At 45.9% G+C, this 25,529-nt stretch overlaps 1 protein-coding gene across 6 annotated transcripts in view; it reads right to left on the bottom strand.

Moving 5' to 3' along the window:
• UBR4 (ubiquitin protein ligase E3 component n-recognin 4) overlaps nt 1-25,529 on the bottom strand; it is a 2,945,062-nt gene that overhangs the window by 540,147 nt on the left and 2,379,386 nt on the right. For all 6 annotated transcript variants that reach the window (XM_069611069.1, XM_069611071.1, XM_069611072.1 and 3 more), the window contains one exon: nt 6,673-7,016. In XM_069611069.1, coding sequence (XP_069467170.1) covers nt 6,673-7,016 — 344 coding nt within the window. The remainder of the gene's footprint in view (nt 1-6,672; nt 7,017-25,529) is intronic.

Genomic DNA, 25,529 nt, shown 5'->3' with positions numbered 1-25,529 from the left:
GGAGTTACAGGTTTGAATGCAGGGAGGGCATAACTCAGCACTTCATCCTCCCGAGGCCGATACATGGCACACCATTGATTTGGGTAAATGTTACACCTGTTATAACAGGTATTTCTCTTCAATACACCAGACTCCTTTTTTGGAGGGGGTTGCCTGGTCATGTGCAGAATCTAGTATGAACATACCTCCCTTCCCTGGGGCGCTTTTGACAATGAGAAATTCTAAAGGCAGTGCACCCTCACTGCCTACAGAGTTTTGTAGATGTTGGTGCACAGAGTTGGTCAAAGAGGATTAATTTCTCTGAACAAATCAGTCCATTTGGCAGAATACTGCTTGGAGGGAAGATACTTTTCTGGCCAGACTGTTTTTTGAGTGGGGTTCAGTGGCTAGGTGAGAACAAAAGGTGGATCGTTTTCGATTAATTTTTTACTATAAAGAATTTTAGGGACTGCACTTACAGAGAGTATTGCTTGTTCAAGACGGCAATTGGTGAAGTGACCCCCCCAAAAGGGCAGAGACGTTTTCCGAGCAGCTGTTGGATTTCAGGAGAGAGGGTCACCTTGCTTCCATAGTTTATTAACTATTACTTAGCCATAAGAAGGGGAAAGAGGATCTCCTTAGCTCATGGTCTAAAACCCTTGGATCTGAGATGACAGAGAACAGGTGGCATACTTTGTGTAGGAATGTATCATTAACCACTTTGAATCTTGGGGAGAGGGTGCAACAAATGAAGATCCTCAATAAGGTATATAGGACGCCGGTAAGGAAGGGGAATGCGTGATGATTCGGAATACTGTTGGGGTTGTGGGCACAGGGTGGGATCTTTTGATCACATGATTTGGGAATGTAGTAAAGTGAGATCATTTTGGATTGATGTGACAGCATAAACAAGGTTCTGATGGTAAACATGAATTAGGACTTTGCAACTATCATTTTGGGTGAGGATGATCTTCTAGATCTTTCTTACGCCCAGAAATATATATATATATATATATTTTTAGAGCTTCCACTTCTTCCAAAAGAATGATTTTGAGAGACTGGAAGAGTGATAAACACCCTTCAAGTTCAATATGTTTACAGGATCTCTGTAGAATGTCCCTGTCAGAGAGGAGAAGGTCATATCCTGTAAACTTAAGAAGAATGCCTTATACGAAGAGATTTGGGGAAGATTTTTAGATATGTTTTAGTAGTGTTAATCTTGTTCTTTACTTTCATTCATTCCTGTACTTTGATGTAAATGGGTCTGGGAGGGAATGTTTCACTTACTGTTTGTTTTATTGGTTTACTGGTTCTATTTGTATAATGAAAAAGTGAATACAAATGTGAATTAACAAAAACACATTGCTGAAGGAAGGAATCTGGCATGAACGGATATAGAATAATACACTAAAACACAGAACTTAATACTTTCCTCCTCAAGAGTCCCCATTTTCTAAAACCTCCTAAATGTCAGATCTGAATAACCAAAGTTTTAATAATAATTTAGGTTCCGGGTGATGCCACTGACATGCAGCAGCAAACCCCACTTGGCACCAGTCATCTTAAGTGCCAAACTTAATATATAGGTCACCCTGACATCTATCCCTATTTATGTGCCCTGAAAATAACTGACTATCAGACATTCTTAGTCAATCTGAAAGTGTTTTTAATTCGTTTGCCATATTTGCATTTCCTCTTATGTTGAGAAACCCTGAAAAATAGCAATGCTGGTGCTAAGAATACTCAATTTCTGGAAAACAAAATGGAATTATGGACTAGCATCTCCAGGACAGCCAGATTTGTCTGCATTGTTTTCAAACACTCTAGGAATTGCATCCAAAAACTAAGTCATGGGATGTTCAGGAGCGATAAGACCGGTGAATCAGTTAAGCACTCACTCAAACATCTGTGTTCAGCCCGTCAAACACTGGTTTAAATCCTGGTAGTGTTGACCAAAACCTTCACCCATAGAAAGCTGATAAATCTAGGATTACCGAATTGTGGTGGAATCTAGTGCTTTATGAACATGTTATAGAACTATTATGAAACAAAGAAGAAAGTATAGAACACATATCTTTGTGAGAGAACAATAATATGGAACATCTGCTTAGGACTAATGGCAGTGCAGAGAGAAATGCACTAGTACTGCCAGTTAAAGTGAATGCATGTTCACGACAGTTTTTGCCAGACTTCATGTATAGTGGACTGAGTAGGTACCATAGGTAGCCAAAACAGGGCTCAAATGCTTCCCTTTGCTCAGCTATCAGTAACTGTGGTCTACCATTCAAGGTAAAGCTCTCATCAGGTGAGGGTCACAGAGATGATGCAAGGTAATATCATTTTGAATAAAGGAAAGGTACATACAGAGGCATAGTTCATATAGCTGCTAAAACAAAGTCAATTATCTATGTACAGTATAAAACTGTTGGATGAATAAAGCTCAAAGTCTTTAGGTCGGAGCATTAGGTCCCCACTACCAGCTAGGGCTGTATTAAGTTCAGTGTCACAGGACATTTTAGGATTTACTATGCCTCAGTAAAACTGGTTTACAAATAGGTTGGTGCCATAAGGGAATGCTGGACCACTCTAAGCTCACCCATCATAAAGGGCTAACTTGGTACATAGTAAAGGATCATAGGTTGTAGGGGACAGGCCGAACATGTGATGGCCTTGATGCTGAGCAGCTAACACAGAAGGACTAAGCAGGTCAGGATTTTAAGAAATGAAGAAATTACTTGTCAGTAATGTTCTTTCTATGGATTCTTCTCCTGCAGATTCCTCATCTGATAGACATCCGTCCAGTGTCAGGTGCGCTGAAACTTTTTCATCTTGGAGCGCAGTACGACTCAACATCGACGACTCTTGACTCGACCATACCACTCCTCAACTGCACATGTGACGTCGGCTCTATATATATTATGTCACTGCAGCCCGTACCCAAGTTCCCCTTCTACCCTCCCACCGCCGAGAGGTCCCAGTCATCATACCTCATCCTCTCAAGAGCCACAAATGTAGATTGAGGGACTCCGGGTTCGAGTGGAGCACCCAACCTTCTGACTGGGAAAGGAGGTCCGACCGCCGAGGCAGCCCTAGAAGTGGGAATATGGTCAAGTCCAGGAGCCCAGAGTAGGGCTGAGCGATAGATTGAGTTTTGCAGATATATCAATATATTTTCAAAAGCAATATAGGATTATGAAATATTGTTAACATCGAGATATATGTGTATATGGAACAAGTTACTTACCTGTAACTCCTGTTCTCCAGCATGGGTCTAGCATGGATTCACATGCTCTTGAATATTCCCCATCGTCAGGCTGGGAATCCTTGGTAAAAGAAAAAACTGTTTGTTTAGCTTGAAAACTATATTTCTCCTCTAAACCAATCACTGTCCTTTGGGTCAACAGCCCCAGTCCAATGACAGTCCTCTCCCTATGCTCAACCCCTGGAGGCCATCTTCAGATTTGGTAGCACGTAAAGTGGCAGTATGAACCAACAAGAGCCACAGAGGGGAAAGCAGGAGGTTTTGCATGTGAATCCATGCCAAAACTGTGCTGGAGAACAGGAGTTTCAGGTAATTTACTTGTTCCTTCTCCAGCATGGGGTCTGGCATCGATTCACCTGCGCATGAATAAAGATTACACAACAGTACACAATCGTAACCATGGGAGGTGGCAAGGCTCAACAGAAGTAAAAACACTCACCCCTGGAACAGAGACACCTCAAATGAACATGTTGCGTAGCACCACTTGGAAGCCTTCTGGAAAGGATACCTGTGCACGGCGACTGACCAAAACAAATTCCCCCCCCCCCCCCCCCCCAACGTTGAAAGTCACCTCCGCAATGCCTGGGCCTTCCTCGACCGGACAAAGTGCAGAAGCTTGTGCCCTGAACAGATTCAGGAACACCTTCAGTGGTCTCTGGAAGAATCTGATTTAGGGGGGAAGTTACGATATCTGCTTCTGCCCCACCCCGTCCTCAATAGGGTTACATTGGTGTAAAGTACTGTCCCTAACTCACTCTGACCTAATCTTTTGTGAAGGAACTTGGGTTAAGGATCCTTCCCTATTCCTATCCTACTGAACTTTTATTTAACTTAGGAACTTTCAATAATCACCACCACAGCTCACTGCATTCTTTCTATATAAACTTACGGAAAGAAGTTCTACTTTGGAACTGGGGACTTTTGGGCACAATGCCCCCAATCAATTTAGGGTTGGAATTATAGATTGAGGCAAACTTTTCTTGTGTTGATTGTACAAAGTTCGGTTGATTTTCCTTGCATCCGACTGCTCACCTGCATTGCACTGGTAATGGATTAATATGCCATTCTAATTCTCCTATTAGTGAATGTGTATCTATGTTTTATAAGTATTTGTGTGACAATACTTACCAGTGATTTTAAATGCTTAGTGTGTAACTAAAGGCCTAATAAATAATTTTATAGGTATGCTTACTGTCTAACTGGGATAGCCAGTGTTGCTCTGTGTGGCCTCATTGTGGCCCATGACCACTCTCACACCTTTCCAGAGACTAAGCGCTGATCAACCAACTCATCCTTTTTTTACTGTCTTGATCGAAGGAGTCGATTTTCTCTTCTGTGGCATCTCCATCAGCAGCAATGCTTTCCTCTTTGTTCTGCTCATATGTAGGCACTACAACAGTGAGTCCTGGCCTCCTGTTGGGTCCTCTTGACCTCTTTGCATTCTGAAAAGTCTAATATGCCACAACCAGATTTATTGTTGGGGCCGTACAGACTTCCAAAAACAAGCTAATTGGTACAAAACCCTCTGCCAAAGTCACCTACACCCCTCCCACCCCCATGTCTCCCGCTTACCTTCCTGGGATGCCCATGTAAGCCTGCGGTCTGCTGGACAGATATGCCTCCAATATTGTGAAAGTATAGACCAGTTTTAAAACTTTGTCTATGGAGCCGTTTCTCCATAGTGTAACGTCGGTTATTTCATACCCAAGAATTCCCCTAACTGCTAGGAATCCTCATCACCCATCACTACAACAAATTCTTTAGAGTTTAAACTTAAATGTAACTCTTCAAACTGACTTGTGCATTGCAATTATAACATTTAATCCTATAACCTAGAGAAGTCAGGCTTGCGTCACACTTTTCAGTATAACTTGTACTATCAGACTCTAAAATATATACAAGTTAACCATTTCTACGATGTTTTTAAACTGACTGGACCTGGCTTATTGCTTCTTTGTGAACTGTGCACCCTGGCACCAAAAACCTGCTATTTTCTGGTGAAGGTCTAGGCTGACTGTGCTCACACTAACTTAAGTTCAGACTCTAAACTAGTTTCCCAGTTCCAGACCTCAGAGATGTGTGGTGCAATCAATTTAAAGAGGACTTGTCTTCAGGATTAAAACAAATAAAAGTACCTAGGCCTTTAGGGTCCAACATTGTCCTTGCACAGAATCAATAGTAGATATTGCAAGCTAGGATGTCATGTTCAAGGTACAGCCACTAAAACAGTGTTCCTTGCATTACCCAAAGAGATAACATGTTTCGTCCTTAAAATATAAGCAGTTTGTGAGTATTCTCTCTAGTCATCGTTTCCACATGGCGGTGGAAAGCTGGTTCTGCATGCAAGGTTCGGACCTCACATGCGGAATGCCGCAACCACGCTGAAAACGGCACGATGAAACATCCCTTAATGGCCATAGATTCATTTTGGGTACCTGCAACAGCACTGCACAATGAATAAGATATCTCCTAATTGCATTTTATGCAGCAATCCTGCAACTTTAGCACCTGCTATCTCTTCTACTCAAGAGCATGCTGAATCCGGAATTACACACCAATGTGGAACCTAAAACGATTTGAGAGAATACTCACAAAAAACACTAACGAGGAACAACACTATTAGGAAAACTTTTTTTCATCATTCTCAAGACTATCATAGAAGAGCACTGCTCTATTAGCCTTGACAAAGACCCAGCAGGGTCGTAACACTTGTTGGCTGAAACTTTGGAAACTTACATTTTTCGGGATTAAAATGGAACTTTCATACGAAACTATCTGTTGGACTATTGAAAGTCTGATGAGAACCGTAAAAGACTGACCTACCGCGACAATGATATAGAAATCTTTGTGTTCTTCAGTACATCCAGTTCACTGCTTATAACACAACACTCACTAAGTTGTCACCATCTCTACTTTCCACTTAAACTATAAATTCTGTGATTATGTTTGTAAACCACTCATTAAATATTTTTGGGCACTTCTGTTTGTAAGACATATGGTGCCATTTCTTTTGTGTCACACACATACACATTTACGTAACAAAATATGTTCATTCGGAGCACAAAAAGTGATGTACACAAGGAACCTACTGAACATGTTAAGTGCTTACCTATTTTGATATCAGCTCAACTACAATATATCTACTAAATTGTTTGAATAGAGTGTGGTACTGAAGTGTTTGAGAGCTTAAACACCAGGAGCAGGATCTTTCACATATTGTCTGGTACACCTCCTGCACCAAATAGGCCAAGTGGGATTCTACGACCCATTAAAAAAATCCCTTTCTACCTGATCTATGAATACAAGTGACCTGTTCATCAGTTCATGCTCTCAGTCAAAAAAAAGTGCCATAATTTCTAACATGTGCAACATAAATTCAATTTGCTAGGTACAGTTACCTCAGATTATCTCTAGTCCCAGCCTGTTCGTACCTGGTCAGTAGACACATCAGATGGCGGACCTCTTCTCGCATCCCTGCTGAGCCACGACGTAGGTTATAATCAAAGAGCTCCCGGATTAGTCCCTGAGACACAAGGATATGGCGTATAGTAGAGTTGGTGGCCAGAGCTCTCAGGAGGGTGATGCAATGCTCAGTGACTGCAGAGGCACATCCGTAGCACTTGGTAGATGATGTGTGACCGCAGCCAAGCACCGACAGGGCCCTGTACTGACTGGCTGTGAACGTGGGTTGAACAGTGGTGCGAGATGACTTGGTGGCTGCTTCTCTCTGCTGAAGATCATATTCAAGCAACTCTTTCCGAGATGCAAACACTTTCTGTATTCAGAAAAAATAGTGGTTAAATGTCTTACCTACTCAGGTTTTCAAATTAATATTTGTTCAAAACAGAGGAAATGGGGATTATAGTTAGTAAGAAACTTACTTCCCAATAACCGTAGCTTCAAAAACATTTTTTTATTCAATTATTTGCATTTGTTGGGCTCTCAATTTCAGGCTGAAGATCCTCAACCATAAGGGAAAAAAACAATGTGCTGGAAACCATGCTGCTGGGACAGTATGGTGACCATCCAAATGCTGGTTGCCCTTTGTCCCATACCTGTGGTATATCTTTCTACTGCAGGAGTACAGCACTTTAAAACAGAACATTAGGCAGGGATTCCATCCCCATCTCGTCGACCTTCTCTCCCTCTGAAGGAGTATACCATGCACTGGCTGGTTTTCTGTTCTTAAAAAATAGTGGTGATACAACAGAATAGAGGTATAAATGGAGAGAACAAGAGTTACCATTTCTAACTCTTGTGTTTGAGGCCCTTCAATCCAGCAAATGGAATGATTTTCATGATTTATTAGGCATGCAGAGACTATGAGATTCAGTATACCACAACTGTTTTTTAGCATAACTAAACCAAAATTGGAATCAACCAAAGTGCTAAAACCCACAGAAACGCATGTACAGGAGGCATGTGATTTTGCTCCGGTAGCTGCTCTCCACATGGAAATAATGGAAACATGCCTTTGAACTACGTTTGGGAATGATGCGACAATGACTGCATAGGTATAAATCCCTTTGGGAGGAGCCAGACCCTAGCGGTTATAGTTCTCTAGAATGCAAGAAATGTTACAAATGGTAATGACTACCTGTTGGTTAGATCTTTCAAGTGTCATCTGAGGTCTTAGAAAGAACAACCGGTAGTGTTAGGTAGGGTTTCAACTAAGTTACACCTGACTCTCACAAAAGTAATCGTGACAGAGCAGCCAGACTTCTCTTTTAGGATGGTTAATTACAGCAAGTCACACAAAAGCACACAATAAATCTGAGCCCCAAAATATAGTGTCTTTTATAATGTCAAGTTTTAAGAAATGTCTACATTTAAGGTAAGTACCTCAGAATATGGTTAAATTATATATAAAAAACACTCAAGTGTTTAAAAAAAGCAGCAACACTCACTTTTATAGTAGGTGCAAGGTTATTTAGGACACTTTAAAGGTGGTGGTACCAATTCACAAAAGCAAACAAGGCCTATAAATATCACAGGTAAGTCACAAAATAATTCCAACTGTTTCCTACAAATGGAAACCCCCTATTGAAAATATTATATGAAGTACAATTTATGAGGTTATGTAAAGTTATTCACTATATACAAGGTTATCTGTAGGCAGTTATGGTTTAATTAATCATTTATCACTATAATACCACAGGCCATTCTCTAAGCGCAGGACTGGAATTCGAACCTATGTTTATCTGCGTTGTCTTGCTTCCAAGACAAACATGTTGACCCTGAGCTAGGCTCCCGTTATAGTGAAAAAGCGTAGTAGTTTTTATCTGCGAGTCCCAGGTGAAGAAGAAAGGTAACCTTTGGGATGACGAGGCATGCTTTGGCATGAGCCACAATCAGCCATGGCCTGGTCAGCACTGAGGCACCATAGATTCTGTGTCGGATGGTCAAGGACATTTTGGTGTCGCAATCACCTCACCTCACTTCTTAACCTGGAGTCAGAGTCGACAAGGCTGACGCTTTTCAAAGATTTCCAAGAATTTCAAAGGTGTATTAGAAAACAATTCACTGAGGTGTCGAAAGATGTTCCAGGGAAGCGTACTGGGCATGCAGAAAAAGTAACTGAGGTCATTGGGTGCTGTGCGCACGATTCATATCAATGTCACACATGGAACCAAGGCAGTCAGCACGAGGATCCTCGACGCTGAGCCGCACCAAGTACATTTCCGAGATCTGCTATCGGCAGGAAATAATATCTAAAATGAGGAATCCATGAGAGGAGACAATCCATTATAAGATGTAAAGTTGAAGCCATCCAATCCGTATTGGCCACGCCACACCAGGTTTCACCTTCCAATGAGTAAGCTCAGGGGAGTGGAGTGCAAGAGAATACCAGACAGCCGCCCCCCCACCCCAACTTCCTCATATCCCTCCATTCAGGCAACCACAGTGCACTGACAGTCCTTTTTGTGCATTTGGAAAGAGCTCAAATCAGAAAATGATCCTATAGGGTAATTTCCGGTCTCCGCCCAATTACACACAATGCCAAGGGTTGGGAATGAATTCCATTTTTGAGGTTCTCTTGTCCCATTCTTTGGGACATCTAAGCATTTTGCTTCTCGATTTTGGAGCGCAGAGAGATTTCCCCTGCAACCCTTCCCCTGATGTGCTGCCTTGTTAGCCCATATGGCTATTAAGGCAGCAAATGTTTTTGAAGCACCCCAAGTGATTCTGTATCGTGTGCAGGGGAGACGGGTAGTGTCAGCTGTAATTTAGTTTTGGATTCACAGAAATGTTTCTCTTTTGCACTTTCCCTCCATTGATTTCAAAGACACCTTTTAATTTGCTTATTTTTTAATTTTGGACCTGTCCTGACATTTTGAACGGAAGTAAAGCCTTCAGCTTCACTTCCCTTGCCTGTTGCTAATTGTTATGGGGAAACTGACCAGTCCCTAAGAGTCAGTACTGAGATATTACATCTCTCTTTTGGAAATCCTATATTTTGTCAAGTGAACAAAGCACCTTGCAGTGCAAAGGGGATCCCCTTAACTTTTAGTATGGATTTCTGGTTACTTTTTGTATGTGCTTAAGATAAGGGGGTGGCAGCAATAACATTTTTATTTTATTTTACTCGTGCACCTTCGCATTTACCACAAATGGCTACCAAAGGTTGCAAGCACCCAAAGATGGCTGTGTCACAAGGTTTTTCGTTTGGTCTTTGGCCATGTTGTAGTTTGGCCTTCTTCCTGCCCTCTCAGGTCAGGATATCCCAAATAAGGTCATGCACTTTCCAGGGTAAGTTGATGCTTTCGTGGACTAGTGAGCTTTTGTGTATGTGAGGCAAATGGAGGACACTGGTACTGTTTGGTCCAAGTCCACATCACTTGGTTCCAGGGAGTTTGCTGCTGGGCGGATGTGAAACCAGTAGTTGCCCCAAATTGGACAACTATTGGCTGCTTGAATGTGGTAGATGCTTTCCATTGGTGAGCTTGTAATTGCTTCCAGCTCCAATTCTGGATAAGAGAACCTCTGTAGCCATTTTTCAGATCTACGGTGGAGCGTAGATACTTGCGAAGAAGAGCAACCTTCTGACTACCCAAATACCAATGGACCAGCAACTTCTCCGAGGATTTGCCAATGTGAAGCCCTGCTCCTCTACAAACCAAAAAACTGAGTGAAACACCCAGCTAAACAGTTGCTCTCATACTGTGCCCTTCGGGGTTACTTGAAACTTAGTAATGATATCAAAGTTCATTCAATGTGTCTTAATAGTATCTTCCGTTTGAATTGTCAAAAGTATTCAAAATGTACTCCAATGTAAAGTAAGTAATTTAATTTCTGAACAGTAGCAAAGGCCAGCTGTGGCATAAAAGTAAATGAGAGTGCGCTAATGACAATGCATTTCGGCGTATTCAAACTCCTTCATCAGGACCAAGTCCTCCATTATACAAAAAATCATGTACCGGTACCACAGTGAAAGTATGCATAATGATGTAACAGTCAACATAAAAAACATCACAAGAGATCAGAGGAAGGTGACATATACATACCAAGATGGGTTTTCAAAAAACATGGCGTTCAAAGGGAGAGAAAAGAAAGAAAAAAGAAAACATTCAGGTAAACATTCAAGCGATTGTAAAAATAAATCTGTCCTCCAACCTTTGCAATTAGGGACTGGATGTAATGTAAAGATATCTACTTACAAAGCCCATGCGTGTATTTAAACAACGCTCGAACTACAAATGAACTGTCTCCCACGCGTGGTTCAAAGGTTAGTCTGTATTAATCAAAGAATACAGAACACTATCATTATGTGCAATCAGATTTTGAAACCTAATAATCTGATGTTCTGTCACGCAAGCTTTGAGTTTCCCACTGCTGAATAGACCTCTGCCGAGTCACGTAACCTTACAGGAATGGAGAGCGCGCATGCCACGCTCTGTCAGCTGTTTAAGTCCAATTTCTATGGTGTCTGGATAGACACCTGGAAACAGCACACCCTGGGGTGTGTGAAAGGTCCAGGTGACTCACTTGGCCAAGGAAAGCAAGTATGGTAGAAGTTGAGGGGCCGTGATCTGCAGCAGGATAATCTTCTGAGTCCAGCACCACACGCAGAAGCGTTTCCATGTGTGCGCGCGGCACTTAAACGTTGATGAAGCCCTGGCCAGGATGTCCTTATATTTGTCAGGATGAGCATAACCCCCACACTCTCCGGCTGCAGGAGCCATTCCCTCAGGTTCAGGGACTCTGGGCCGTGATGTAGAAGTGCCCCCTTTTCAAGAAGGTCCGGGTACAAGCGCAGCCTGATGGGCAGGGCCACTGACAGACGCAACAGGTCCGGATACTAGATTTGTCTCGGCCACAATGGGATGACGAGTATCATCCTGCAGTGGCATTGTCTGAGTGCGTTGGTCACAGGTAACAGCAGCGGAAACTGAGGAAAAGCATACAGGAACCATCCCTCCCCCATGCTCCTCTGTTGAGGGAACCTGCTAAACCTGGTGGCGAAACTTTGGCATTTGGAGTTTGCCACCATCACGTAGTGGTCGATCAGGGGGCTGCCTCCATTTGTTGAACAGAAGATTCACCCGGTCCTGGCCAAGTTTCCATTTGTGGCAAGGACGCAGTTCCCTGCTGAGAGAGTCTGCAATGGTGTTCTTGACTCCCGCCAGGTGTAACAGAACATGTCTTGATGAATGGCCCATTGCCACAAGCCCTGTGCCTTTTTGGAGAGAGCCCGTGAGCGGGTCCCCCCCTCATTTCCAGATGTATAACATGGTGGTGGTGTTGTCTGTGAAGATCCTCACCAGCTTGTCCTTCAATGAAGGCAGAAACGTTGATGTGGAGGTCCTTTTCCTCCGGTTGCCAGAGGCCTCTGGCATGCAACTGCCCTGTGTGGGTTCCCCATCCCTCTAGAGAGGCGTCCGTGGTGACCATCTCCTGGTAAGGAGGAACTTGAAACAGGGCTCCCTGGATGAGATGCTGCCGAATACCCCACTACTGTAAAGCCTGAAAGAACTCCTCGTTGAGGGAGATCTGGTCTGTACACTTGCATCCACCTCACATCCAGGAACTCCTAGAGAGGTCTTATGCGCAGGCTGCAGAGGCAAACTAGGTTGATGCAGGAGGACATGCCCAGAAGCGACTTGATGGACTGCACTGTTGCTGTCTGAGCCGACGACAAGCGCTGCACCTTGCCTTGAATGGTTCCCACCCTCTCCTCTTTGGGTGATGCCAAACACGTCACTGTGTTGAGTCGTACACCCAGGAATAGAGCATCCTTAATGGTTTCAAGCAAGACTTTGGATAGTTTATCGAGAACACCAACTCCGTCAGCAGATGTACTGTCTTTGACATGCGCTCGCTTGCCAGAGAATGTGAGCGGGAACACACCAGCTATTCGTCCTGGTAGGGGTTTACGTGGATGCCTTGCATATGAAGATGTGCCGCTACTGGGGCCAGGAACTTCGTAATCACTCTTGGGGCCGACTTCAGGCCGAAAGGCAGAGCCATGAACTGGTAGTGCAGACCTTTAACTACAAATCGCAGAAACTTGGGGTGCTTCTTGTGAATGAGGATGTGGAAGTAGGCATCCTCCAGGTCCAACAACGTCAGAAAATATCCTGGTTCCAGCTGGCCAAGCACGTGGTGCAACAGGATCATCCGGAACCTTTGGGACTTTAGGTATTTGTTGAGATGGCGTAGATCCAGAATCGGCCTCCAACCCCCGTTTTCTTTCGTAATAGAAAGTATCTGGAATATGCCCCGGAGCTGCAGGGGAATTGGTTCTATTGCCCCTTTCAACAACATGGCCCGCATCTCCTGCAGAAACTGGGGCCCTTGTAGTTCCCGTCGCTGAATCGGAGGGATTCAAGGACATCTGTATTGGAACTCCAAGGTGTGCCCATGTCTGAGAGCGTCCAGCACCTATCTGTCCGTGGCTATCTTTTCCCAAGTGCGGACAAACTTCGCCAGCCGGCCTCCCACTGCAATGTGTAGGTGGAGGCCCGAAGCCACTGCAGGTTCAGGCCTGCTTGGGGGTCGGGGATCTGCCCTGTGGATGGTACCATCGCTGTCCTCCAGTGCCTTACGAGCGACCCCTGTACTCTTGAGTGGAAGAGCATGGACGCTGATTGTATGGGGTACAATAACTCTTTGAAGATCTTCCTGGCTTTCCTCTTGAAGAGCGAAAGGAAGAAGATGGTCGCTACAAAGTTCACAGGAAGCGTGCCGTCTCTGTGTCGGTCTTTATCGCCTGCAAAGACTTGTCGACCGCCTTTCCAAAGAAGTTCTCCCCGTCGAATGGCATATCCAGCACCTTTGTCTGAACGTCGTACCGGACGTTTGTAGCCTTCAACCAACCTTGACGGCACAGAGATACCCAGTTTCCCATCTGGCGAAACCCTGTGTCCGCGATGTCTACAGCCACCGTGCTGGCATGATCTGGGGCCCAGGCTGGCATGTAAATTATCCTCTTGCCCAATGCATCCAGCTTCTTCCCCTCCTGGTCCGGAGGCACCATGGCTGCCGATGATTGGTACGCTGAGCGTTTCCTAGATACGTCCGAGACCACCGAATCCGGCGAGGCCTGAGATATTAGACACCTGGGAGCCGAATCCGGCACCCTGTACTTTTTCTCAAATCTGTCCTGCTTGGTCGGAGCCATACTCAGATTTTTCATTAGGGCTAGACCAAATATCACCCAGGAAGGGAATACACATGATGGTCTTTCTCCTCGATTTGCGCCATTGGTACAGGAAACCCTCTTTCTTTGTTTCCTCGGGAACCAACTGAAACAGTTTAGAGACCCGTGACATAACCGAATGAAAGGATCCAACTTCGTCCAGTGACGGGGGGGTATTGGAGGGGGGGGGGGGGTCTATGGGCCTCGTCCGTGTGCAGAGTTACCCAGTCAGCCGCAATGAAATTATCTTCCTCGTTGTGCCCGTAGCTGTGGTAGCTGTGTTCGTGGCCGTATCTGTTTGCCGATCCAGGAGGAGTCTTCTTGCAACGAGGCGGTGGAGGAGTCAGATAATGCCGAGCACCAGCGCCCCTCTGGACTTCCTCTTTCGCTGAGGGGAGTTTGACCTCAGAGGCTCTGGCGCATCCCGTGGAGGTGTAGACCGCGATGGAGGCATCCTTTCCTAGATTTCAGTGACCAAAGTGTGTAGGATAGATAGAATGTCCAGAGACCCGTCCCCAAGTCTAGGGGTGAACAGAGCCAGCAGAGTGGGACCTCGGCTGATGCATCTCCTCTTCTGCACAGGGGACTGGGGTCCTCCACCACCAAATCCTCCCACTTCGTGGTCTGAGCAGCACCCATTGTGTGGATCATTCTCTCCCTTGTTGGTACTCGAGTAGTTCACAGCAGCCTGCTGGTCCACGTACCTGGGAGGTTTCACAGGTGGGGCCGTTTCCCTCTTCCTATCAGGAGGTTGCTGGGTCAGTGCAGCCACATGGTCTGCAGCTGCCACTTCTTTTCTGGACCCACTCTCTTTCAGAGCCGTAGTGGACGTTGTCAACTTAGATGAAGTGTTTGTGGCTGCTTTTGTCGACGGTGCCATGGCTTGGCATGGTGCAAAGTCTCTGGTGGCGTCGAGTCCTTTTCGGGACTTGTCTCTCGTCGGATTATCCGTGCACACACAGATTTTGGACAGTGGTTAAGGACTTTCTCTTCGGAGATGTTCCTTTCGTTGGCAGGTTCCCTGTGGAGGTTGACAGTGATAGCCTTTTGCTCGCATCAGCGGCAAACCCAGTGGAGATAGCGCCACAGAGCTTGGCCTTCTCTTGGACCCCCGCAAGTGGGGCATCTGAAAAAGGATCTCAAGCTCCTCCCAGACAGAGAACGCACCTCAGACCGGCCGGTCCTGGATGAGGCTTGCCCATGCCAGAGGTTGCGTCAGTGGCTTTGCTTGACTTGAGCTATGCCGATACTTCGCTGTAGCAGTCTTTTTTGGTTTTCTTCGAGAAACCACGGCACATCTTGCATCCCTCCTCATCGTGGTCTGGATGCAGGCAGTATAAGCATGAATGGTGCCGATCCCCCACATAGATGTTTCTTAATCCACACTTCGTGCAGAGTTTGAAGAGGATTCAACCTTCCGTCTTCTCTTCAGTCATGTTGAAAGGTGCTTAGCAGGCCCAAGGCCATGCCTTCTCTAAACTTCGATAATCGGCCGGTGGATACATATCTTCACCGGTAGTGGAACCCTGCTGCCAGTCTCTGTCCTTCGTCGAAGAATATGAAGCAAAAATCGGTCAATATTGTAACTATATTAGAAAATATTCACAAAAATCATAAAACTAGCTTGGAGAGCAACTTGAGGACTCCCAACATTGAAGCATGCGGTAAAAATCTGAAGATGGCCACCAGGGGTGGAGCTTAGAGAGGACGGTCATTGGATGGGGGCAGAATGACCCAGAGGACAGTGATTGGTTTAGAGGAGAAATACAGTTTTGAAGTGAAAGTAAAACTTTTTTTCTTTTACCGAGTATTTTTGGGACTTCAGGTACTTGTTCAGGTGGCGTAGGTCCAAGATGAGTCCCCCAACCCCCTGTCTTCTTTCTTACCAGAAAGTACCTGGAATAGACTCCAGAGCCATTGGGGAACAATCTCTATGGCTCCTTTCTGTGACATGACTCGCACCACCACCAGAAATGTGCTGCTCCTGTCGAGGAACTGGTGGAATACGAGGGCACCTGCGGTGGAACTCCAAGGTGTGCCCATGGGCGAGAGCGTCCAGCACCCATCTGTCAGTGGTGATCTTCTTCCACTCGCTGATTGTCAGCCGGACTCCCAGTGGGGTGCAAGTTGGGGGCCCGGTTCAAGCTTGCACCTGTAGGCGACTGCAATGCTGTCCTCCGCTACCATAGGCCTGGGAGCAGCCCCTGTAGGTTTCCTGCGTGGAAGATCTAGGAGGTTGCCTGTAAGATGTGGAGAAACCTTTGGATGATCTGCTCGACTTTCCCCTGGAGGAGCGAAATGACAAGCAATGCTGCTGAAGGGTGCCAAGGGAACATGGCGTCTCTGTATTGGTTTTTATGGCTTGGAGAGACTCGACCGCTTTCCAAAACATATTTTCGCTGCCAAAAGGCATGACCAGCACCTTTGCATGAACGCTCTGTCGAAAGTTAGTGTCCTTCAACCATCCTTGCTAACGAAGGCAGACTTTGATCCCCATTTGCCGGAAACACGTGTCAGCGATGGCCACTGTCACCGTGATGGCATGGTCCGACACCACTTCCCCTTCCTGAAAGAGAGCAAGAGCTTCCATTTTCTTGTCATCGCGAAGGGACTCCAGGATCGGGCCCACCTTGTACCACAGCTCCCTGTCGTACTGGGCCAAGATAGCCAGGGCGTTGGCCGTCTTGATTGTGGATGCCCCTGTGTAAAGGACTTTCTTCCCCATGGCGTCCATCTTCTTTCCCTTACTGTCCAGGGGGTACTGATGACGATGAGGCCGGGTTAGCCAAAGGTTTACTTGCGGAAGCCGACACTACCGAGTCTGGCGACGGTTGAGACCTCAGGCACTTGGACGCAGAGTCCGGCACCCTTTACTACTTGTCCAACCTGCCTCGCTTGGCAGGAGCTGTGCATGGGTTCTTCACGAGGGCCAGGCCCTCCTCCCAAATGTGGCCATGATAGTCTTCCTCTTGGATTCTCGCCGTTGATACAAGAAACCCTCTTTCTTGGTTTCCTCAGGCACCAGCTGGAACAGCTCAGAGGCCCTGGACATCATGGAGTGGAACAATCCCACCTCGCCAGGTGGAGAAACTATGATCAGCATCCAAATAAGGCGATTGTGCGCCGGGACAAAGTCCTCATCTTCGTTGGTTCCCATGGCTGTATCCATACCAGTGTCTGTATCGGGGTCCGCTGGAGAAGTCGGGTCCAGTCGGGTAACGCTTTCTCTTTTTACGTGGAGGCTAATCAGGAGCCTGCAGTGCCACGGGTGCCGGTGCTGGTGGCAACCTCCGTTGAATCTCCGACGCTAGGGAGTGGAAAGAATGTCCATGGAAATGTCCCTTGGCTGAGACTGGAGCGACGGAGCGCTAGGCCTGGCACCGCCATTATCATTGTCGTCCTCGTGGACCATATGTACAGACTCTTGGTCGCATCCGTGGATGAAATGTCCATGGGTTGAACCCTACCCTTGGAGGGCTGTTTCGGGGCCTCCTCCCGTACCCCCCCCCCCCCACCGAATCCTTATTTTCCAACTTTAGGGCTTTGAACCGGGAGCTGGACCAGTGTCTTTACCCCTCCAGGGGTACTTGCAGCCTTCGCTGATGCATCTGCAGCTGTGTCGTGCCATGGGGGCAGGGACACTCTCTGCACTGCAGGAGCCACCCTCGTAGGATCGGCTCCCACCGCTGTGGAGGTGGTCGTCACAGTAGCTGTTGACAAAGAGGCTGACAAGGACTTTAGCTGAGCCCGTTTGGGCTGCACAGCCTTCTTCTCCTCCTCTGGCCTAGGCCCGTCTGACTTCTCCTGTATCTTGGCCGGGGTGGATGACTTCCTCTTTGAGGTGGAGCTTGATTGCCGGCTGGCTATGGAGGCAGACGGTGATGGTGATCGTGGCCTATCCAAACTGGGACCTGTGGCAGCGGCAAATCCGGTGGACTCAGACTTGCAGCCTTTGGTCTCATCTTGGACCCCCAGGGATGGGGCGGCCTCAAAGGACGTAGAAGAGGGCTCTTCAGACCGATCGGTCCCAGTTGAGGCATGCCCCTGCTCAGAATACTGTGCAGAGGCCTTGCTCGAACTGAGCCAAAACGCCAGCCTGCTATGCCTGTCCTTTTTGGTCTTCAAGAATCTCAAGAATATCTTGCACCCATCCTTGTGATCCGGGGGTGCAGGCACTAAGTAAAGAAACTGCAGATGCTTGTCCTCCACAAAGACATTCCGTAGCCCGCATTTGATGTAGGGCCTGAAGAGGGTCCGACCCTGCTTCTCCTCCGACATCGCCGGATGGCGCGAATAAGGCCCAATATGGCCTTCTAGAAACTTCGACGAATCCTCACCCTTGAGGGGCGCAAAACTTCACCGACAACGGATCCACGTTGCTGGCCAATGAGGAAAAGAGCACACAGGCTCTTGAACACAAAAACCTACTTTTCCGCTAAAGAAATCTGGGAAAAAGTACTAAATAGCTTGGAGAGCAAACTCAATGACTCACAACACTGAAGCGTGCAGTAAAAATCTGAAGATGGCTGTCAGAGGCGGGTCTTAGAGCGAGGACTGTCATTGGATGGGGCAGTATGACCCAGATAACAGTGACTGGTATAGAGGAGAAATAAAGTTTTAAAGTGAAAGTGAAACTTTTTTCTTTTACCGAGGATTCCCAGCCTGACAACGGGTAATATTCATGAGCATGTGAATCCATGCCACACCCCATGCTGGAGAAAGAACAGTGTTAGAACAAGGTTTGAGAACCAGTAGTTCGGAAAGGAGATGAACAGCAGCTGGAATCAGCCACAATGGAAGTCAATGGAAAAATGAAATGTAATCCTGCTTGCAAAAAGCTTCGACTACAGACCAAAGGGAACCCTGGGGTTAAGAATCAAGAATAACCCATCAACCCAGGGCCTAAAGGTAGGCACCAATGGTGATGGTTCCCAAAAGGTCAGTGCAGGAACTCCCAATCAACCAAGTGAGTACAAGTCTTCTTTTCAGATATATGGATGCTGTACTATACAGTATCCAAACAGTCAGTAATTTGAACACCAGACCAACAATGACCCACAGGACATTTATTTATTTATTTGCATTTTGCACCAAGGCGTTGTAACAGGAATTGTTTTTTTTTTTTTTGTTGCGTAATTGTATTTTGTGTCTTATTTGCGTATTTATAATGCACTTAAATACCCAGAGGTTTCTAAGCGCGGACCCGGGGATCGAACCTGTGTTGCTTCGTGTCGTCTTGCTTCCAAGGCGAACACGTTGCCACTGAGCTATCCTCCCGGGACATAGAAGAACAATCATCCTTCCTATGAGTGGTACCCTCAAGGTATAAGCAAAAGCAGTGACGAGGACGACTCCAGACAGACGGAAGAAACGGTCAAAGCAGGTCCTGTTGGCTCAACAATCAATTAAGGCAGTCCTCCAGCAGAAGATGCTTGCACAAGAAAGAATATGGCGAGGCAACCCAGGACAGTCGAGAAGAGCAGATGAGGTGCGGTTTTGGGGACTCTATACCCTTCCAGGTGACAGCCGCTTCCAACACCAAGGTAGGACGACCATCAGAGGCGTAGACAGGGTAGGGCCTGAGTGGGCAAGAACCACCAAAATCTGCAGATGCCCACTCAGCAGCACTGTGGGCATTTACAGATGTTAATGTCAATGTGGTGGGCTCAAGTACATTAGCTTCAGACCCCACTTGTTAGACAACTATGGCTACGCCTCTGACGACCATGGCAGAAATATGGGGATGTCAGCGGTAAAAAAGACTGGCAATGGTCCCAGCGGCAAAGACCTGACCCAACCAATGAGGGTGGCCAGCAGGAGACTAGAAAGGCCAATGAAAGAAGACAAGCAGTCAGATATGGAAGACTGAGAATCCCACAGCACAGGGCTCAGACAATATGGCTAGATATAGTTTTTAAAATGCACCAATAGTGCAAAAACAGGTATGTAAACTACTTGCCACCCAAGAAAACCTTGTCAGAACTGCGTGCAGGCTCAGAATCTCCCCCAGATATATATCCACACACACTCCGGGGTCAGTCTAAGCCAGCCCAACAGTCAAACTCAGGGGTTAAAAACAAAGGGTTGGGTGGCCAGCAACACGGTCTACACCAGTACAAATCGCTAAAGATGTGGTGCATAGCTGGCTCACAAATAACCTTTGTGTGCACCCCGAACAAAACGAAAAAAGCCCATAAAACAAAATAGCTCAGAGCAAGAATACATACTGGTAACCCAATTCCTACCATAACAAATTGGGCAACCAATGTGATAAATCATGCCCCCCTAGTGAAGAAACAAAAAACGAAATTACAGCTGCTACCAGCCAATTCCTACAACCAACGTACGATCAAATAGGGTGCTTAGAAAGCACCCCTATCCCAGGGGGCCTTATGCACAACCACGGACTTACATACTCAAGAGTCAAAAAGGGTCTCAATGTCAGGGGCACTACAGCAGAAATCAATCTGACCACAAAAACAGGTCACAGATAACAACAAAAAAAAAGAAAAGGGAAAAGGCAAAAAGTCAAGGGGCCCCTAAAAAGGGTCTACAGAATTCTACAAAATAAATTTGTGTCAACATTCGGACAAATCTTTTTTCGGAAAATGATTAGGCCTTGCATTTTATTTTTTGGAATAAAGAGCTTTGAACATAGTGATATCTGATAAAACTTTGGGGGGTTGGGAGGTGCGGGGGGGGACATTGATCTGTTTAAAAACATTCTGCAGCATTCATCAACCTGCAGCCTAAGAAGAGCTTGGCTTGGTTTATGCTGGGCTTAAGAAATTTAGAATGTTTGCTCTCACAAATTAGTTTCAGTACCCTCAAACTAGAAAATGTCTCTTCCTCATCTAATGCTTAGTCGATCCTTGGTGGAAAGCTACCCACTTGTGATTTTAATTCTATTGTTCTGTTTCACTTGATAGCACATGCATTTTACACAATGAATTTACGCTCAGTATTATATACAGTATTGACTAAGTATAGAATGTTATGACTAGCAGTAGGAGAGTAAGTGGTCAGAGTTAAGAGATAAACACAAGGTTGGTGGTTTGCACAATTACTTTTATTCAAATAATAATGGAAATATGCCTCACTTGCCCCAACTCTATGAGGGGATTCCCTGCCTCAAAAAAGCTAACTAATGAGACAGTCTTTGTCAGGATGACCAAAATAATGTTCACCGTCCGTCCTGTGTCCAAAACATATTCTGACCCTCACACTCTAAATATTACATAATATACTGCAGGGGAGAAATAAAGTGTCTCTCTGCTGCTCTCTTGCAGCCTCGCTCAGTTTGTGCACACATTTCCATTTGATAATGTGGTACCCAAAAGTTGCCAAAACAAAGTTTCACATCGTTCTAAGATTCTCTTAATTGTGGTCCACTTACCACTGGGGAAAGTGGTGCCCTTCCCTTCAAGCAGATATGGCAATGCCCCTGGTTTTTCCACAGGTATACTAATTGTGAACAATTATCACATTAACTGTTCTCCCCATCTCTGCCCGACATGGTACCCTCGCCTGCCAAGTACTGTCAATCTCTTTCATAAGAGACTACTGGGACGAGGAAGAGGAGGGGTTTGTGACTTTTCGTGGTGCAGGTTTATTCGTTTGCCCACCACCCCCAAATCCACATATCTTCTATTTGTTGCTTATATATGGTATTTTCTTTGTATTCTTTTTCAGATTATTCATGTGGACGTCCACCAGCCCCTTCTACCCAACCAGTACCCGCAAACGAGTCGTAGCGTACGGCTGTCGCGATCTTCTCTGGAACTACGCCTCACGGTGTTCTTCACCCTGCGCACTGACTCCGTATCGGTAGCAGTTAAGAGGGTAGACTGTTTCCAGGATCTGTCTCCAACATCCTAGCTGGCTCTGAGGCAGCCGTTTACACTACAATTCTTCCCTACGTTCTCGGACTACAGAGACTGTGAGGATCCACTGCGTTCTCTCGTGGTACTGAAGGATTTTCAGGTTTGCCGCTCTTTGCGGATTAGCTCCTCCCTTTCTTCTTTGTTGTACGCTCTGTTGCAACTCAGCTGGTGTACTGTGGTTAAAACAGGATGTTTCTGTGTTGCTCTTTTTCCCTCTTGCTTTGTTTTGCAGCTGGGCGCCCTTGGTAGTGTAGCTGATCGTAGGCTGCGACCTGAACCAGAGAAGTGGTGAGTCTCCGGGTTCCTCCTCCGCTCGCTCATAACCTTGCTGTGCCTCTCCTTGTCAGCGTTCAGAGGTTCTGGGGGAAACGGAACAGTCTTGGCTCCTAGTCCGAGCTCCCGTGACAACTGGGGGTCTTGGAGCAGACTTACAGTCCCTGGCCCATTTCATCCCCGGGATTGTTGCTCTTTCTTCTTTTGTTCCTTTAGTCCATTGCTTGTGCTCCTGCTTACACGATTTCCCCAATTCATACAATCACACTGCTGCTGCTTCTGCCACCACGATTCATACTGCTACTACTACACCACCACGTTTTTTATCCCTCTTCGGTTTCTATTGGCAAATGTTCACAGTGGCTGGGAAACAACTAGAACGTTGCTGGTTCTTCTCCACTGCATCCATGGAGGGCCTCCTTATTACAGTACTACTTATTACTAGTACTGGTGTATCTTTGCTGGAATTTGTTGCTCGATGTACTCCGTCAGGGTTTCGAGTAGGCGAAGTGGACAAAACCTTCTGGATATGCCGTTTTACCAACATAGGAGTAGTGTTGGTTTGCCAACTGTGAGAAACCGTAGGGTAATCTCACTCCTATTCCCCATGGATCCTCTGCACCGATGGCCACGGAAAGCCCATCACTTTTGGATCCTGACCCTTGGAGTGCACAAGCAAGGGAGGATCACCTGGGTACAGGGTCTTGTGGGGGTCGGATGCCCTTGGGAGAGACATGGTATCCCCCTTTTCCTACTGACAACCAAACCAACCCATCCCCCACCTACATGGATTGTGAGTCAACACCCCAGACTTCCTCATATATAACCACTAACATTACTGGGACGAAGAAGAGGCAACCAGGGGTAATGAAGACTAGGTGCCTTTACCACTCTGGAACTGGGACAAGGAAGAAGCCTGCTGAAAGTTGTAGAGGTCAGGAATGTCCCCTGAATGAGGGCCAGGCAGGGTTGATTACACACTCGCACCTGCAGCCTGTTAAAGGGCTGCAGGTGTATAAAAGAAAGCCCATTCAAACAATGGCAGTGGCGTGAAGCATCAGTAGAGAGGCCAAGAGAAGCAGCAGGGAGCAGTATATATATATGCAGCACGCCAACGGTTCATGGGAGTATGACCTTGGAGCTGGGGCTCTGTGGAACCAAACAAATGCTGAAAGGGGAGCCGTGCAGAAAGGCTGGCCTTTTTTTCTGGTGTTCTCAGTGTTCTTTCTCCGGGGGTCAGAAGCAGACTCAGGAGTGCCTGAGGGGCAGAGATGGAGCCCTGAGAAACAGAACAGAAGGCTGAGAGATCTGCAGTGTGGGAATGTCCAAAGAACCCACCAGAGTTTCTGTGAGAGAGGAAACCCACTATGCAAGCGTTTGAACTTATGCAGAGGATTGCTTTTTATCAGAGTCGTCGTGTGCACGATAAAACAAGTTTTCGAAGGTCTCTGATCTGAATCCTCAAATATTGAACTGAGAAAAGATTTTTGAACAAGTGTGAATATTTTGTAGCAAAGTAGTCGCATATACATCAAAGCATGTTTACGAAAGTCTCAGAGTGCTGGGCACGTTATAAAAAGTAATCTAAAAAGATATAGAATGAGAGGAATGGAATGACTTTTTTTCAATTATCTAATTCCGAAGTGAATGAAAAGCTTAACAAACATTTCTTCATTCTTATTGAATTGAAGGAAAACGTAACAAATAAACCAAACTGTTAGTTATGAAGAATATAAATAAATGAAGTTTTTGAATTCCCATCTGACAAGCTCAAAAGTGAAATGCAAATTTAAATGCAAGCAAAATGTATGTATGCTGAACCTATGAGTCCACCAAAACTTTGAATCAAAGAAACTAATGTGCATTGAACTTTAAAGTGAACAGAACTTTAACAAAATAAGTGAACCCAATATATATGGAACTCCAAGGTGAATGGAACTTTGGAGATGAACTTTACCAAGTGAACCCAAGAAAAGTATATTACACAAGTGGGAAAAATTGTAAATAATAAAATACACTTGGAAATCTGAATGAACTGCAACTTTAAGTCAAGATATTTTGGTAATATAGACCTCTGTATACAGAGAGCGCAAGTGTGGCGTAGAACTTAAAGACAACTGAAAAATCCCAATAGAACATTGAAAGTGAATCTTGGGGTAGGGCTCAAGATATTTTTTGTTAGGAAATGTGGTTTTGAACTTGGGGAAGGGAACTCCGAGTATTGGTTAATTCTATATCATCTTGAAAAGGCAATCCTGTGACTTTTGTTGGAACTGATTTATACTTGGGGAAGGGAGCTGAAAGAAAGCTGCGAACTGGACAGAGCTCCGAACTTTGTGTTGAACACGATTTTATTGGTTGCTTACATCTCTACACATTGTATAAAGTAGCTGTGAGGGCAAGTATAGGTTTTGGATGCATATTCCCAAGTTGAACTCTTTGACGTCAACTTAGTTTTGTTTTGGTAGGGAAATCCCACCAAAGAATAGGGAAAGATGGGCCTTTTCCCATCCGGTTTGTTAAGTTTATACCGTTTTTGTTCATTCAAAATCTGTTTGTGTTTTACTCCAAGATGCATTCACACAACGTAAAGGGGTGAAACCTTTAGGTTCATCTCAGTGTCCAATAAAATATTTGTCATTTTGACCAGCAAAGTATAAGAAAGATGGATGTGCAATTAGCTGCACGCAAGAGGGAAGGTTAAATATAAAAACACGTTAGTATAACCAGTGACTATGGATGAGTGATAGTATATGGATCAGGGCAACTGGAGAATGCCCCATTGACTGGCCACCCTGCCTGTTCATAGCCTTTACGTTTTGTGATAGTGCCATCTTACCGGCCCCGTCAAGGGAGGGAGGGAATCCCCCTCCGAGTATGTTGCTGGGATGCATGACGGGGGACCCCATCCCTTTCCTTACCTGTGCCGGCAGCATGGGGAGCACCACAGGAAAGGCGCCACGGCGAGAGAAGGGGAGAAAGAGAGAAAGCTGCAGCCGGGCTCGCTGAGCTGCGAGACACCGGGGCAGCAGCCCTGTGGGATGCAGAAGGAGGAGAGGATGCCGCAGGGAAGCGCAGGCTCAATGGAGTCAGGCCCACCACCACTAACCCACCAGGGATTATCATTTATAATAAAAGCCCTACTATGCCATCAAGGAAGGGCTTTAAATACACAATCTACAGGGATTCTAGTATTAACAAAAGGCCCAAGGGACCCGGGCTTCACTACGGCAGGCCCATGTTGGAAGAAATGGGTAGGGATTATCCCAGAGCCTTTCCTGTCACATCCCCTTAAGTCAGGTAAGAGATTGGAAAGTTAGTAGTGACACCAGGGTGGTGGTGTGGTATTTTAGAGTGTATGTGTGTGGGTTAGTTGGATGAGGACAGAAGGCAATGGAGAATGTCTGAGAGACCAGTGGAGGCGAGAGTGAAAGGAGTGCAGACACAATTCTTAAGGATGGGGTCTGTGGAGTGTTTGTGTGAGAGAGGGGAG

This window comes from Ambystoma mexicanum, chromosome 8 (assembly GCF_040938575.1).
Source record: "Ambystoma mexicanum isolate Mex_15411 chromosome 8, UKY_AmexF1_1, whole genome shotgun sequence".
NCBI lineage: Eukaryota > Metazoa > Chordata > Amphibia > Caudata > Ambystomatidae > Ambystoma > Ambystoma mexicanum.
Note: the sequence above shows the minus strand (reverse complement) of the source record. Positions and strands in the feature narration are given on the sequence as shown.